Consider the following 17,081-nt stretch of genomic DNA (forward strand, 5'->3'; position numbering starts at 1 on the left):
GAATTATTATAGCAGTCTTTTTGGGAAAGACATTGACAAAATGGGGCATTTCCAGAGAGGGATAATGAGGAATTTTAATCTATAAATTTCCTTCGAAGCTTAGATTTTTTATTTTGCTATGTGTAATGCACTATATGGAATAAAATCTACCATACTGTGTTCCCAAGCATAGTAACTGAACACTTGGGTAAAATTCACTCCCCTCAAGTCTATTGATTTTGATAGTTGGGTTTAACAGTGACATATTAGGCCATTCTTGCATTGCTGTAAAGGAATAACGGAGACTGGGTAATTTATGAAGAAAAGAGGTTTAATTGGCTCATGGTTCTGCAGGCTGTACAAGCATGGCACTGACATATGCTTGGCTTTAGGGGAGGCCTCAGGAAGCTTACAATCACGGCAGAAGGCAACGGGGGGAGCAGGTCTCACATGGTGAGACTGAGAGCAAGAGAGAGTGGAGGGTGAGCTACACATTTTTAAACAACCAGATCTCACCAGAACTCACTGTTGTGAGGAGAGCACCAAGAGGATGGTTCTAAACATGAGAAATCCGCCCCCACGATCCAATCATCTCCCACCAGGCCCCACCTCTAACACTGGGGACTGCATTTTAACATGAGATTTGTGGGGGGCAAACATCCAAACTATATCACATGATAAACTGTCCTTCCACTGAAAATGTATATTGATTTCTGAATGGTAAATTAAACTTTGTATTCTACATTAGTAACATATTCAAGTGTCAGCACTGTTATAAATTGTAAGCATTTTTCCACTTCCTTTTATGATGAAAATGAGCAAAAGAGGTTTTAGATGAAAGCAGGAAAAGTCCTCAATTTATTTTAAAATAAAAATGGAGGCCGGGCGTGGTGGCTCACGCCTGTAATCCCAGCACTTTGGGAGGCTGAGGCAGATGGATCACCTGAGGTCAGGAGTTCAAGACCAGCCTGGCCAACATAGCAAAACCTCGTCTCTACTAAAAATACAAAAAAGTTAGTCAGGTGTAGTGGCGTGCACCTGTATTCCCAGCTACTTGGGGGGCTGAGGCACAAGAATCACTTGAACCCGGGTGGCAGAGGTTGCAGTGAGGCAAGATCACGCCACTGCACTCCAGCTGGGCGACAGACAGAGCGAGACTCTGTCTCAATAAAAAGGAAAAAAAAAAGGATAGTTAAAAAAAAAATCAGTGTTTCTCAAATTGAGGATTTGTTTCCTATGCCTTAAAGAATCTTGCTGGTTATATTTACTTCAGAACTAAGGGAAGAGAATCAAAAATGACTCTTTGTCTTGAGACTCCTAGTGAATGGTCTAAAAGTAAGAAACAGCCTTTAAAAAGAGCGAGAGATGAGTAACTTCCACACACCAAATACACAAAAGCATGCACACACGTATTATTGTGGATTAATGATAGTGTATATTGAGTGCAGGGACTCGCAGCCTCAAAATGTTACGTTTTTCATAGTCTGCTGAATTAGATATTATTTATTGATGAAGTCTAAATATAACAAGGCTTTATATGAAACTACAGATGTTAAAAACATAGCTGATACAGAGAAAATGCAAGTGAGACATTTCATTTTTATTTTTGAAATCTATTTTTTTAAGTTATTGGAAAATCACTATGGAAATTCGTTATTCTCATATTTTCTGCTAATGCCAAGCACCTGACCCACATAGCTACCCTGGAAATATTCTGTAAAATTACTCTAAGAATAACTCTAATCATTGCAAGCCTGTAATCTGAATGTGAGTATATGTGATCAGAGCAGTTCTACAATGTAGCTGAACCAGTATTGTCCTTGATGTTAGAGGATTTTAAAGCTTTCTTGGGAAATGAGATACCAAAGAGGAGAAATTAGTCAAAAATATATATCAGGGCCCATCCATTTAAATGTTGTCCTTCCTTCTTATTAGAACTTACTACAAATGCTACACCAGTAAAGTGAGAGGAATGATGCAGAATAGGGGGTTTTACCTCAATGCAATGGGCATTTCTTTCTTACTAAATGTTAATATCAAGGCTTTGTGTATTATCAATACTACTTCTGTGTGCTCTACCCAGTGGCTTCGTCTCACAATGACAAACCAGAAAAGAGCTACACTTTAAGATCATGCCTTCAGGCTGACGGTGGCAAATGAAAGCTTGTAATTGAAGGTAGCTCAATCTGTGTTGGGCTGAAGCTTTCATTTGGGATAAGTGTCCAATCCAGTCGGCCCAAAATTCAGACTCCCTCTCTGGGCTGTTTCTGTGCTCCGGAGGGTCTCTTTTCCTCTCTTCCTTTTCTCTTTAGCATCCAGGTGACAGGAAGATTGTGTACCCTTAAGGAACATGTTTTAGGTGGTTCTGGCCTGCTTACCTCTGTCTCTGCTGCCTCCTCCTGGTTCTGGGTAAGGTGTGGCTGTCTTCCCAGGTATACTGTCACCCTTTCATCTGCTGCTGAAGGAACCCCTGCTGCAGTAACTTCTATTCAGTTCTCTTGCTGCCTTTGGGACCAACGGTCCTTTCTTCGCCAGCCCCACTTTGGGGACTCATCTCCACTTTGGCTCTCACTGGTACTGTGGATCCTCTGAAGCCCGCTTGTCTACAAGAGCCTGTCCTGTCTTAAGCCTTCCATCCCATAGAGTTGCCCCATGTCTTCCTATTCCTTATTACTGGGACCCCTGGCAGGCCACTGGCTCTCAACTCTTAGCTACCATCCATGTTCCCCACTGGAAGCATGTGGAAATGTCTGGGCTCCCTGGCTGCACCCTACAGCCAAGGGAGACTGCACAGCAGATGTGGAAAGGGAAGTTGTCTCTAGGTCTCCTGCCCAAGTACACTTCAGCATGGTTTCTCTTTCACATGGCAACCATCTTCTATTGGATAGTCTCCTCCCAAGCTGGGAAATGGAGGCTGCGCACAAATCCGTTCCTTCATCTGCTTTTGTTACCTTCCATCCCCTTGTTCCCTCCAGATTTTCCACCTCTCCCTAGTAGAAGAGCTTCTGCTTCCCTTTTCTGTGGAAGAGGAACATGTCCTCCTCCACAGAATGTGGAGCCATGTAGACTTAACTTGTTCTGTTGCAGTTTTGCCAGTGCACCTTAAAGTAGCAGTTTCTCATTGTCTGAACAAGTAACCGGGGTTCTTTGTCCTGCATCCAAAAAAATTAAGGAGCATGGACACAAGGGTAGGGGTGGAGTGAAAGTTTAATAAGTGAAAGAAAGCACTTCGCAGCGGAGAGGGGAGTCCGAGTGGATTGCCAAGTTACAGCTGACTCCAGAAGCTTTTATAAGAAACTCTACTCATCTCTGTAGCAGTTTGAGTAACTTCTCATATCAGTAAAGCTGTCTGTGCAACTCCCCTTATCTTATGCAGCTGTGGGTATGTCTCTAGGCAAGCACAAAGCGCCACTTCTCTTTTTTGTATAACTGTGGGTTTGTTTTAGGTAAGCCCCCATCTTCCCTGTGCAAGTTTCCATGGAGCCCACCATGTATATGCCTCAAAAGGGAAGGAAACCTTTTCCTGGAAGCTTGCTAATTATACAAAGAACAAAGGGCTTCTTTGCTGGACGCTGTCTGCTTCTCTGTGTGCAGGTGCAGCCTGACTTTTTGTCCCAGGTTGTTTTGTTTTTGCCCATCGCTGTGACTTTTCAGGCAGACCGCTTCTACATTCTAAGTTTGCCCCAACTGATTTTTCTTTTCCCTCACCCTCATTTCCCACTTCAGAAGTGGGAACTCTAACTGCTGTTAGGGAGATTGGGCATTGATCTTTCTGGCTATTTCTTGCTGGAGAGGGGCATTGTGTGAGGAACAGCAGCTAAGATTCCTCCCAAGGCTGGTTTAAGGGTCCTCAGAAAAAAGGTGCGTTTAATGCGTGGTTCCATTTACATTACCATTTGGAGCTTGATAGCCTCTAGATGAAAAAAACAATTTGGGTTATTAGACAACATGTATTAAATGAGACAAGGAAGGGGGTAAGGACAGCTTAAAAATCGTGAGGCTGCTGACATGCCCTGATAACTGGTGGCTATAGTTACGTCTGTTAAGATTGGGTGTATGGGGCTTGGCTTTGGTTAGCTTCCTTGGTTTGACCTTCCCCAAAAAGGAAACCTCCAGGTTATGGGGGCACTTTATTTACTCTTTTATGACCTGGCAGAATTTGTAGGATAATTGCCCAGAACTAGAATATTGTTCCAGATTTTGACATTACCCATCCCTTTCTGTCTCCTCTGAGCTGCAGCCAGAGATGGCTGGTTGGTTTACAGGAATAAACAGGGTTAGTCTAAAATGTAGGCAAGAACTTAAAAATAACTAATGAGACTAGAAATTAATGACCACTGTATGATAAGTTTTGAAACATAATTTCCCTCTCTCCAGTCCTCCTTTTTGTTAAAAACAAATCATGATAGGACTGAGTTGTTTGCAAAATAGACTTTAGTTTTAAACTTGGTCTGATTATTTACATAAGTGCAGCAAGAATCCTTATTTTTACATAGGCCTTTTAGATTGGCTTTGGTGGAACTTTGTTCCACAAGGAATCTTAGATAGGACTTTCTAAAGCCGATCTAGACGTGGTGGGTCATGCCTCTAATCCCAGCGCTTTGGGAGCCCAAGACGGGCAGATCACCTGAGGTCAGGAGTTCAAGACCAGCCAGACCAACATGGCAAAACCCCATCTCTATGGAAAATACAAGAATTAGCTGGGCATGGTGTCAGGCACCCATAATCCCAGCTACTTGGGAGGCTGAAGCAAGAGAATCCCTTGAGCCTGGGAGGTGGAGGTTGTGAGCCAAGATCATGCTACTGCACTTGGCCTGGGCGACAGAGTGAAACTCTGTCTGAAAAAAAAAATAAAAAAAAAACAAAGTGACATTCTTTACTCACCACAGGTTAGGAACCCTGTACAGGGGCCATGTAGACAAGGTATGAGGCCGGTTTTCCAGGAGGCTTTTATTGGCTCTGCAAGTCGAACTTGACTCTTTAAAGGGAAACACACCCTTTCAGTCAAAGCCTTGGTAAAACAACCAGTTTTTCCAATTGTGTTTTGTTGCAAAATAAAGTGGATTCTTATTGCACTGATGCAAACAACTATATTGTTATAAGTCAAGAATACTTACAACCAGTTTCTGAATTCTAGAGAAACCAGGCAGAGAGAAACAAACATGTTCCAAATTTTGTTCACAGGAGTATACCTTGCTTAGTTGTTAAAAGCTGTAGCTAATTTGAAAGAAAGTTTCCCTGACTCTGAAAAACAAGAATTAGCAGTGTTTAAAGCAAAAATCAAAAAGATTTGTTTAGTTTTCTATTAGTTTAGTCCATTCCGTTAACTCTTGTTCTGCTTAATATTTGTAAACATTTCAGCTTTTCATGAATCCTTTACATTTTTCTATTATCAGAAACCTACATTCAAGAGTACCTATTTAAGTTCCACAGTGATTATAAACCATTTTTTGAAGAAGATTAAAATAAGACAACAATTGTCCATAAATGACAAAATGTCCAGGGTGGTTACAGTCAAGAACATGATTGACAAATTTGGTTATTTCTGTGGCATACTATAACCCAACATAACAACCTTAATTGTGATTGATAGCACATATTCAGACATTAGAACCTTACACATCCCATACAATTTTGGACACATGTTAATATTTTTCCCTAAAACATAACCTGAAGAATATTAGACATCATTTTGGCAATCCCGTATACCTAAACATGTTAAATAATCCTGTTTACCTCTCTTCAGCATGCTCCAGGGACCCTTTGTAGCACCCAAAAGCAAGGGGTCAGGAAAGACAACCTTGAGACTGAAGTTTAATTTTGGGAAGCCTGTGAAATATGTTAGAGGTTTAAAACACTGGATATTATGAAACAAAATTTTACTGTAAGTCATTTGTTTTGCCAAAACAATGACTTAAAAATTTGGAAAAAAAAAAACCAAAAACTTTTCATTAGCCCTTATTACTATATGAATAGAGAGCCAAATTTCACCCTTTCATTAGTCTCACTATTAATGTTAACCCCAGTTTTTAATGAAGCCTTATAGACAATCCTATTCAATCTTAACCAGTTTGACCATGAATGAGGTGAGATTTTTACGTACATTTTATGTATGGTTATTTTATAACCCTTTACAAGTTTTGCTAAAGAGTAGGTCAGCATCATAAGAAAACCTTGTTTTGCTTTTATTTCAAAGTTTAATTTACAGAAAAAAATATATAATACCCTTTTGAATTTAGTCAGTATGTTCACACACACAGTTTCCTTTGCAAGATTAATATTTATAGTCTTTTCACAATTTGCTTAAGCCTTCTGCTTTATTTTATCTAATTTAAGACAATCCTTTATCCCTAGGCAAAATGGACATTTCCATGCCTTCTTAATAATCTTTTAACTAAAAACACATTTTGCATTTTTACACACCTTGCATGCAAATCCATGTTCAGTAGTCTCAATTACATGTCATAATGGTAACTCTTAGCGATTTTTAACTTTAATGTAAAGCCTGGTAAATTATTTTAATTATGTGCTAGGTGCAGATAAAATCTGATTCCTTTCAGCATAGTTAGGAGCATGGTCACTTCTATTTGTTCCCAGACCATACTAATTGTGAAGCAGGCAAGTTGACAGTTTTTAAAAGGCCAAAGAAGCAGTCTGCAACTTTAAAACATAAACTTCTATGTTTTTTGAATTTTGTACAACAAACTATGCATTACTTTGTAATTCTTAAGACAAAGAATATAAGTAAGACAAATACATACCAATAGAGTTATTCTGGCGCACAACCTGGTTTACGTTTTTTGAATTATTATTTGTAAACTATACATTGGTGAAAGGAGATGGAAAAATTATACAACACACAGCACAAAATTATGCTCTATTCCAGCTCTGTTGTCCCTTGTCCTCTGTAAGAATGCAAGGCCTGCAGATGTTCCCCAAATGGAGGTCCCTAGGACAGCAAAGGGGTCCCTCACCACCTTCTGTCACCTTCACCGCACTCTTTTCCTCCCTCCTTCAGCCCCTTTATGTTTCTAACTCCATCCTGTCTCCCATTCAAAGTTTCTATCTTGCCCTTTTCCCCAAGTTGCTATCTTCTGCCTTAGAAGCAAGTCCCAAATTTCCTTTCATGTTTTACATATTTTCGCCAATTCTGGTGTCTGTTGTAAATCAAAATTGCTGTCTTTCTCACCCAGTTCTGCTGTTTTAAGCCCAGTAGTTAGAGTCAGAGGAAGAAAAATGTAGCCTGAGTCCCCATCTGGGTTATAGTTTGTTTGGGGGGATTATTATCCCTACCCATCTAAAATTAGGCATACGTTGCTCTGCCTGCTTCAGTTTCTCTCCAGAAACATTACATCTTCCTACAAGATCTGCTTTTCCCTACTACTGTGTTTTTGAACTTATTCTGAAAGAGTGTTTGGTCCCGCCCAACACTGGGTTACACTGCAAAGTACTCTTTCAGAATCAAAATGAGTCTTTACCAGTCCCTGTTTGGGGTTTCTTCTATTTAGGAAGAGGCTTCTGGAAACTGTACTCCTGCTACAGTTGTTTCAGATAGTTGTGTAGAACAACTAAGCTCTTTAGCTAATCTAAAAGCTCTAAACAATATTAGCACTTTGTTCATTCCACAGTAAATTTCTGAATGCTTGCTATGTGCCTCAGGTCAACCTGTTTAATATTTTTCTGAATATTTTAGAAAAACATAGTAATATAATGTGTTTAGCTTTCAAATGCAGTAATATAATGGTTTATTTATAGCAAGTGAAATAAATCTCTTGTGCCAAAAGCTCATTTCAAAAAGGAAAATAAACTAAGATCCAGGTCATGGAAAAAAGAAAAAGCCAACCACCTGATAGCTGTAAATACTATCTTAAGCATCCTCAGCATAAATTCACAAATTAATTCTTTTTATTACAGAATAAGTATTGGTTATGCAGTAGCTTTATCTAGGAGTAACTTTATCTCATAACAGCTTCTCTCTTTTATCTTGTGTTTCTGTTAAATATTGAAGGCTATATTTCATTCCCTTACCGTAGTTAAGTCGATAATATGTAATCCAATCAGAAAATATAGTCAGCTTGGAGCCAAGCATTATAGATTGCCTGTAAATAAATATGATGAAATTTTCTCTTTACAGATGCAAGTATTGGCATTATGATGAAAACTTGCTCACTTCGAGTGTTGTCATTGTCTTCCATAATGAAGGATGGTCAACCCTCATGAGAACAGTCCACAGTGTAATTAAAAGGACTCCAAGGAAATATTTAGCAGAAATTGTGTTAATTGACGATTTCAGTAATAAAGGTAATGGCTGTAAAACTCACATTTTGTCTATAAAGTAAGTTAAGCATGAATAATTGCAAAAATGTGATTTCAAAATAATTAGCTTTAAAAAATTAATAGCATCTATTGATAGCATCTGTTATCAACAAGTTGACACTGTGCCAAGCATTGTATGTGAGTTATTTTGTTTAATACTAACGGTATTCCTTGCAGTGGATATCATTATGTCCATTTTTTACACGCTCAGAGATGTACAAGTAGTACACAAAAATTTGGTTGTACACGAAAATTCAGTAAAAGTATACCACTGATTATAATGTTAGAAGCGAAGATAAACATAGGTAGCATGAAAATATCATTCAAAATGGCTTTATAAAAAAGCTTCCTCCAAAATTTAATTGAGAATTCTTGCAGTCTGGATAAACCTTTGCTGGTTTTGCAAGGACATGATTAGAATCTTGAAACTGTACACATATGTTAGCATGAATAAATAGAAATATGGCCTATTTTTCCCTTCATCTCTGTGCAGCTGATCCTTTTATTAACTAATCATTTTTAAGTATCCTAGAGAATGTATAGCTTTAAAATTTTTAGTCATATCAAATGCATTTAGAGTAGAGGCTTTAAGATACTTTAAAACTTTTCTTCAGTTCTCATGTTAATGTCAAATCTAAAAGCTTTTAGGCACCACATTTTGTGCATGTCCATTTTGTTTATGTCCATCTTTGTTGCAAATTTCTATGACAGTAATGTTTTCATTAAAATACTATTTCTATGTCAAGACAAATGATATTGTTGGTACAATAATAATTGAGATGAACAAAAATCTAAATCTATAAAATAACTTTTCAAAATCCCCCAATTTTACTAATTTTAAGAACCTGTATATTATTAATACCAGTAAAAGTTTATCATATCCTAAAAAAAGTGAAGATACACCAAAAGGTATTTAGCATCCTAAAATAACTGCTTTGCCAAAGAAAAGAACACAATTTCAGACCTCAGAGTATTGTGTATTTTTTTTACTGTTGTCTTTTTTTTTTATCTTTACTTCTTTCACAAATCTCTAATGAAGACAATCATGCAGGGTCCCTTGAGTTTAAAGTAGGCAGAGAAGTTTGGGCTACCCTTGAACGAAAGTACAGCTTTAATTAGTTTTTTCAATTTCAAAACAACCTGAAAATTTCAGTCGTATCCTTAGTAAAATTATATACTGTTTGGTTAATCAGACTTGACTGATAACTTGGTGTGTACATTCCCTAATACATTCAGGAAGTAAAACTTTTAAGATAACGATTTTTCTTTTAAAGACAAAATGCATATAAAAGGAGCTAACTCATAATAGCACTTGGGTTTCTGGGCATCACAGTATCCTCTATAAAGGTTTGGAGCTTTTAACTAGAGCAAATTCCTCCACACACGTGTGCATCAGCTAACTGCGGCTGAGTTGGGCCGAAGTAAAAGCAAACCCACACTCTCAGTGGCTCGCACAACAAAGGGTTAGCTTTTGCTCAAACTACACGGTCCCTGTGGGTCAGCGCTAGCTCTGCGCCCCATCCTCACCACAGGACCCAGGCGTGCAGAGCAGCCTCAGCTCGGACACTGCCTGCAGAGAGGCAGTGGGAAAGAAGACACACAAGCAGCCTCTTAACGCTTCTATGCGCGTACTGATGTCATTTCCACCCACATCTCATTGGCCAAGGCAAGTCACACATGTCCTAGCCTGCAGTCAGTGGGTTAGGGAGGATAATTTTCACCCAAGGAAGGGCAGTGAATATTTTGAGCCCTTAACACAGTGTACCGCAGTGTGAAATACAAGGAAGCCAGAAGGCATTGGATGCACCATTTCCCCCTTTGGTCCATGGTAACCAAGAATCTAAACTTGAAGAAACCATCAATTCATTTCTGTCCATAAAAACTTAAGATGTGTTTAACTTGCATATGCAAAAAATTCTCCTAATGGAATTCAAAAAGGCTTTAAAAAAATAATTTAGGACTGCACTGAACTTTAAAAAGAAGAGGATAAAGGCTTTTTTTTTTTTTTAAGTTAACTTGAAGGGAAAATTACTCAGGTTTTCTGAGGGGAAAAAACATGATTAAGCATGAGAATTTTATTTATAATACTTATTAAAACTGGGTACCAAAATAGAAAGTTTTTTTTTCTCAATTCCAGATACCCACGAGTATCTTACTAATAATAAACACCCTGAAATGAGTAAAATATTAAGTATACAGACTGATTTGCCCATTTAGCCACTAACTCATCTCTAAATACAGCAATTTTCCTGTGATTGCATATTCATGGGCCAAATTTTTAAACAATTTTAAAACAATTTGTGTGTCCTCAAGAAGCATCTTTTAAATGATCTGCAGCTCATTCTGACCGTGGTGAGCTAATTTCATGGGCTCATAGTGGTACAAACAAAAGCTATTCTCTTGTAATGGGAAGCCAAAGATGGAAACTTTGCCAAATGTGTCTGGTTTTTATAACACAAAACTTCCTCTACTAAGTTACAAACACATATATACATACATGTATGTATAATTAGAATTATATTTATAATGTGTAATTATACACTTGATGCTTAAGATAAAATGAGATTTTTTTGTTATTTGCCAACTTGATGGGAACCATATTCATTACACCAAGGTTACAGCTTTCAACACTGATTGTGGTTGGGGAAAGATGTCCCAGAAACAAATGTTAAATAACCTATACCCTGTATGGATTCCAGTGAAATTGCATAGTATTGTTAGTAGGCAGTGCATCTTCAGAAACCCTAACCATTGCTTCTGCCGACAGCAAACAAAATGTTCCTGAAAGCATTCAGATTTGACATTAACATGTGAACAGGAACAAAAATTTTAATATATCTTAAAACCTTAACTGTCAATTCGAATAATCATTGTTTAGAGGGATGTTTGATAACTCTCAGACTAACCAGTTCTCTGTAGGCATATTAAACTCAAAATTAACTTGAATAATATACTTCGCCTTCCTTCTTAATAGATAAAACATTCAATCTGGTCCATGTAAAATTACTGTATACCCAATGCACCTGTATTCTTGTTTCCTGAGAAAAATAATAATTAATTGGTTTCTATTAGTCTAATTTATAATATCGATTGATTTTTCTTAACAGAGCACTTAAAAGAAAAACTAGATGAATATATTAAGCTGTGGAATGGCCTAGTGAAGGTATTTCGAAATGAAAGAAGGGAAGGTTTAATTCAAGCACGAAGTATTGGTGCTCAGAAGGCTAAACTTGGACAGGTAGGAAGCATTTGATATCTACAATGCCAACATTTTGGGTTTGGTAACTAAATCATACACATTTTTGATCATTCTTCAGTTTTTTTAATTGAAATGAGAATGCTGGCTTAAACAGATAACTTATGTGTCAGAACTGACTATAATGCTAATTTTTATTAGCATCTAATTTTAAATTGTGTGTAATATATGATGTAATGTATATGAGGAGTATTCTTTCATCTGCCTCTTTTTTTTAAGGTTTTGATATACCTTGATGCCCACTGTGAGGTGGCAGTTAACTGGTATGCACCACTTGTAGCTCCCATATCTAAGGACAGGTAACATTACCTTGCTTTTTTTCTTTCCTGGTTGAAAGTAAACCTTGTCCTAGAAGGGCAAATAATATTTTCATCCTTTGATTCCAGTTCCATTCAGTGCATCAAGTGTGCTTTAGTGTTATCCCTCATCTAGTTGTTTCCTTGGGTGGAGCTAGACTAATATTGTGGACTGACTTAAATGTAGGCAGTCTGGCATTTGGGAGAAACCTAGGGTTCCTCACTCAAGAATCATTTTGTGGTTGGGTTATTAAGACTCTTCTATCTCCAGGCACTTTCTCCAAGAGTAATATGAATTGCTACCTCTAAACTGGGGTAAGAGTTCTAAACACTTGAAGAACCATGCTTTGAAATTATACCTGTTGATTTCTGATTTCTGTGCCTTTTAAATTAGTACTTTCAATAGTAAAGACCAAGTGTTACTTGTGTCAAGGCTTTGGGTTCCTATAGAAACTTTAAAGTTTAGAAATAGACAACTATTCCATGGAATTGTGGCAATCACCATTAAATTTCCAGAAATGTCTAAAACAGCATAAGGCACCATCAGTTTTCTAGCTCCAAAAGCCTTCCTTGCTTCTAGTCCATAATTAGGAAAATAAAACACGTCCATGTGGCAAATGGCAAATGACATGAATCAAAGGCAGAACTTCGGAGGATTTAATCATGAGAGGATTTAATGTGAAGGCCAATCACGAACATTTTTCACATGCTGTCTGATTTAATCCTCACAGCAACCCTACATGATAGAGATTATTAGCCCCATTTGACTGAAGAGGATACTGAGGCTTAGAGAAATTAAGTAATTTTCCCCAAATCAGATAGCTAATAAACTGTCAGACCAAGGCCTCCCTGGGAAACTTTACACCACACCATGTATTTAGGAATGTGAAAATCATAAGAAGTGAGGACGGTTAACTGACCAAGTGTCAGATAAGTCTCTAGGCGAATACCAGCAGGCTTCTGGGCAGTGAGGAAGTGGTTTTCCAGATTTCAGTGGCAGATTCCACGAATCTGACAATGACCCTCCAGTGTAAGTTCACACTTTGGAGAGAAGGAAGCACCTTTCTAAACTCTGCTTCCTCCATATTAAAGTTCTAAGCCCTGTAGGTTTTCCCTTTTCCTTGGTTTTTAAACTTCTAAAAAGCACCTTGACCTGGATGTAAAAAGCTGTCATTTTCATTTTAGGAAAATAGATTTTAAAATCCTTTCTGACGAGATGAACATTGCAACAAGCAGGGTACCAGATAATCTTTATAATGTCACTTTGACATCTAATTGCTTATAGAGTACTAGCATTTTCGTGAAGCCCAAATATAAGAGATTTTTTGTTCCAAATTCTCAGACCACTTCTTAAGTTCTTCAGCAAGTTTTGAGGGATTTTTTTTGCTTTTTTTTTTTTTTAAGCAACAATACCTTTTTTTTTGTTTTGCAATAAAAGCTGTTTTCTGCAGTTAGAGGAGTGAGGAAGATCAAGTAAACGTACAGAAACACATTTTCCTAACCGTTCCCAAGAAACAGAAAGCAACAAAGGGTTGAGAGAACCGCTAAGAATGTGGCAGGTACTATCTGTGACCCCACACACACGCACATGCATGCACACGCACACGTGAGCTTTTTCATGGGTGATAGGGAAAATAACAGGCAAGAAAATCTTATAAATAAGATAAAATTACCAAAAGAAAGTTGCCTTTAGGACCAAAGTGAAAAGGAGAAAACTCTATTAAGCTCAGTGATATAGTTCTTTGTCCCTGACATTTGTCTGTAAGCCTAGGGGGAAGCCTCCTCTCTCCTGCCCTTACGTAAACAGGCTTTTTGGCTTTTATGGGACATTCATTTACTCTATTTCCCGTTAGATATTAAAGTCCCCTAGTGCACAAACAAATCAACAACAAAAAGAGATAATGTAGTTAGGCATGCTGAACTAGTCTTGGGTTCTTAAATGCGTTTTCATTTTCTGTAAATGTTTCAGAACTACATGTACTGTGCCTCTAATAGATTACATAGATGGGAATGATTATTCCATTGAACCACAGCAAGGTGGGGATGAAGATGGTTTTGCCAGAGGGGCCTGGGACTGGAGTTTACTATGGAAACGTATTCCTCTAAGCCACAAGGAAAAGGCCAAAAGAAAACATAAAACTGAACCTTATCGGTAAAGACTGTTACTTTATTTTCTTATGTTGAATGTTTATCTAAGTTCTTTTTTTTTTCTTCCCCATGAACTCATATAAATGTGTGGGTCCGTACATACGCTTCCATTTGATCTTTGCTGCCATCATCAACACAATACAGAACCATTTGCACTGTGCCGCTTATAGATGTCATAAATGGCAACACATATGAAATTATACCCCAAGGGGGTGGTGATGAAGATGGGTATGCCCGAGGAGCATGGGATTGGAGTATGCTCTGGAAACGGGTGCCTCTGACCCCTCAAGAGAAGAGACTGAGAAAGACAAAAACTGAACCGTATCGGTAATCACTAAATCACTTACATATTTTTCTTTTCTCCAGTTGCTGCTAACCTATTAACCTCTTGCCAAGCTAAAGATTTGTTATTAAAACTGTAGATGCTGTCTCAGATTCTGAAAGAGCATCTTTCGTTATACTGTTTCAGAGCTTTCAATCTGTTCCACTTGCTCTATTGTAATTGCTTTTACCCTAAATGTGATGTCCACTACTGAGACGTACACACTTTCATTGGGGAAAGAAAAATAATGTAATATGGCATTTTTTCCACATACAAGTGAAAAAAAAGAAAATCTTAGTTATCCTGTCCTACTGGATTAGACATCAAATTTTATTCTTTTGATGACAGTGTCATTCTATAAATTTAAAATACATAAATTACTTTAATCCAACCAAGAGTTTTATTTCCACGTTCATGCCGTGGGTATAATGCTAACAATGAAGGGCACTAGCAAGAGATTTTTGGGTTTTTCTCCCCTTCTGCTGTTATGTTAACTCTCAAATACTAATTTTATACTAGTTAAATCTGATGAATCACAATACATGACTTTAAAAAATGTTACATAGAATCGTTTATTGCTTCATTCTCAGAAAAGTGATTGATTAAAAGAAAACTCTATTCAAAAATCAGCTTTTGTCCCTTCTTGTGGTTCTTTCAGTAGAACAACTTGTGCTACTCTCTTCTTTTGATCTTGTAATTAGAACATTTTACTGTCTCTGTAAAAAGTGACCCCAAATGAAATGTTTGCTCAAATGTTAGTGTAGCCTTCTCCTGAGTGTGTCTAATCTTATTTTTCTGGTCCTATGGTTCTGCTTTTGGTCTCTCTCTCCCTGTTAAACTGCTGATAATGTTAGAACTCTGTTTTGGGAAGGTGCTTCCAATGTCATGGAAATGCTGGTGGGATTTGGGCATGTCATGATATCAAGATACTGAATGGCAAACATAAAGAAGTTATAGCACTTAGTTAATTATAGTAGCTTAATTGGACATTTACCAAAATTTTTTTGGTAAATTTCTTATTCAGAATAGTCCAGGAATCTACTGCTTACGTGCTTAACTTAACAAATAACTGCAGGAGAAAAAAAAATAAAAGGGTCTGAGCAAATTTATATTTCTGCTAATTCCATAGGCCAGTAAAGAAAATGTTTAAAGTGAGCTAGAAAAATTAAAGGGAGGTTATCTGTTAACTCACTGGTGTCCATGTTAAGATGCATTTTCAAGTATATACTGAGATGAATGGGAATATATTTAAAGAAAAAAAAAAACCCAGCTGCCGGGCAAGGTGGCTCACACCTGTAATCCCAGCACTTTGGGAGGCCAAGGCAGGTGGAACACCAGAGGTCGGGAGTTCGAGATCAACCTTGCTAACATGGTGAAACCCCATTTCTACTAAATATACAAAATTAGCTGGGCGTGGTGGTGTGCGCCTGTAATCTCAGCTACTCGGGAGGCTGAGGCAGGAGAATCGCTTGAACCTGGGAGGCGGAGGTTACAGTGAGTCAGGATCACGCCATTGCACTCCAGCCTGGGCAACAGAGTAAGACTCGGTCTCCAAAAAAAAAAAAAAAAAAAAAAAGACACAGCTATAATGGAATAATCTTAAATGACAGTTAAATAAAGGTGACATGAAAATATCACCTAAAATGTAATAGTGTTGTTACTGAGTTAGGCAGAATATTTTAAGAAGAAAAAGCATGAGAGAAGAACTTTTTCCTGATGCTATTTTCTTTTAGTATTGAAAATATTTCTTGATTCATTATCCACTCGACAAACATTTATTGAGTGCTTACTGTATGCCAAGCACTATTTTCTGGGGATACATTTTTAAAGATATGTTTCCTCATTGTATTTAAAATACAGTGAGTCAGACAGAAATTAAACAGATAACTATATAAATAACCCTAAAATTAGCCTGGTGCGGTGGCACGTGCCTGTAGTCCCAGCAACTCAGGAGACTGAGGCAGAGGGATTGCTTGAGCCCAAGAGTTCAAGGCTTCAGTGAACAATGATTGTGCCACTGTACTGCAGCCTGGGCAACAGAGTGAGACCCTGTCTCACAAAACAAACGAAACTCTGGAACAGCAGCTGTGATAAGTAGTATGAAGAAAAATCACAGAGTACGAGTTTATGGAAAGATGAACCTAATCCAGCTTGGGAGATCAGGAAAGGCCCTTCTGACAAAGTGTCATTTAGGCTGAGACCTGAAGGATGAGGGACCAATTCTGTGGAAAAGGAGAAGGAACATTTCAGGATCGTGAATAACATGAATGAAGGCCTTGAGACAGAAAGGAGGCTGGCACGTTCCCAGTGGGAGCAGAGCCGTGAAGGACTCAATGGGAAGAGAGACCACGGTGAGCCCAGAGAGCCAGGAGAGGCTGGTACCATGCAGGCGCATGTGGAGGAGTCTGCTCTGGCTGCTGTGTGATTAGCCTTGAGCAGGGGGCAGAAGAGAATAAAGGACACAAGCTTGGGAGATATTGGAAAGTCCAAGCAGTGTTGGCCTGGTCTAGGCTGGTGGCAGTGAAGTTGGAAATAAGTCAGCAGATTCAAGATATATTTTCAAGGCTGGGTGCAGTGGCTCATGCCTATAATCCTAGCACTTAGGGAGGCCTAGGCAGGTGGAACTTTTGAGCCCAGGAGTTCTAGAGCAGTCTGAGCAACATGGCGAAACCCTGTCTCTACAAAATACATTAAAAGGTAGCTGGATGTGTTGGTGTGCGCTTGTAGTCCCAGCTACTCAGGAGGCTGAGGTGGGAGGACTGCT

The 17,081-nt window shown here is 38.2% G+C and overlaps 1 protein-coding gene across 2 annotated transcripts in view; it reads left to right on the forward strand.

Moving 5' to 3' along the window:
- GALNT7 (polypeptide N-acetylgalactosaminyltransferase 7) overlaps positions 1-17,081 on the forward strand; it is a 149,404-nt gene that overhangs the window by 109,355 nt on the left and 22,968 nt on the right. Inside the window, exons 3-6 of one of the 2 annotated variants that reach the window (XM_054484103.2) lie at positions 8,114-8,280; positions 11,403-11,533; positions 11,771-11,850; positions 14,140-14,322. In XM_054484103.2, the coding sequence (XP_054340078.1) occupies positions 8,114-8,280; positions 11,403-11,533; positions 11,771-11,850; positions 14,140-14,322 (561 nt within the window). Of the gene's footprint in view, positions 1-8,113; positions 8,281-11,402; positions 11,534-11,770; positions 11,851-13,816; positions 14,000-14,139; positions 14,323-17,081 lie in introns of both variants that reach the window. The other variant, XM_054484106.2, reaches the window with a different exon arrangement.

The sequence above is a fragment of the Pongo pygmaeus genome, chromosome 3 (genome assembly GCF_028885625.2).
Source record: "Pongo pygmaeus isolate AG05252 chromosome 3, NHGRI_mPonPyg2-v2.0_pri, whole genome shotgun sequence".
Taxonomy (NCBI): Eukaryota; Metazoa; Chordata; class Mammalia; order Primates; family Hominidae; genus Pongo; species Pongo pygmaeus.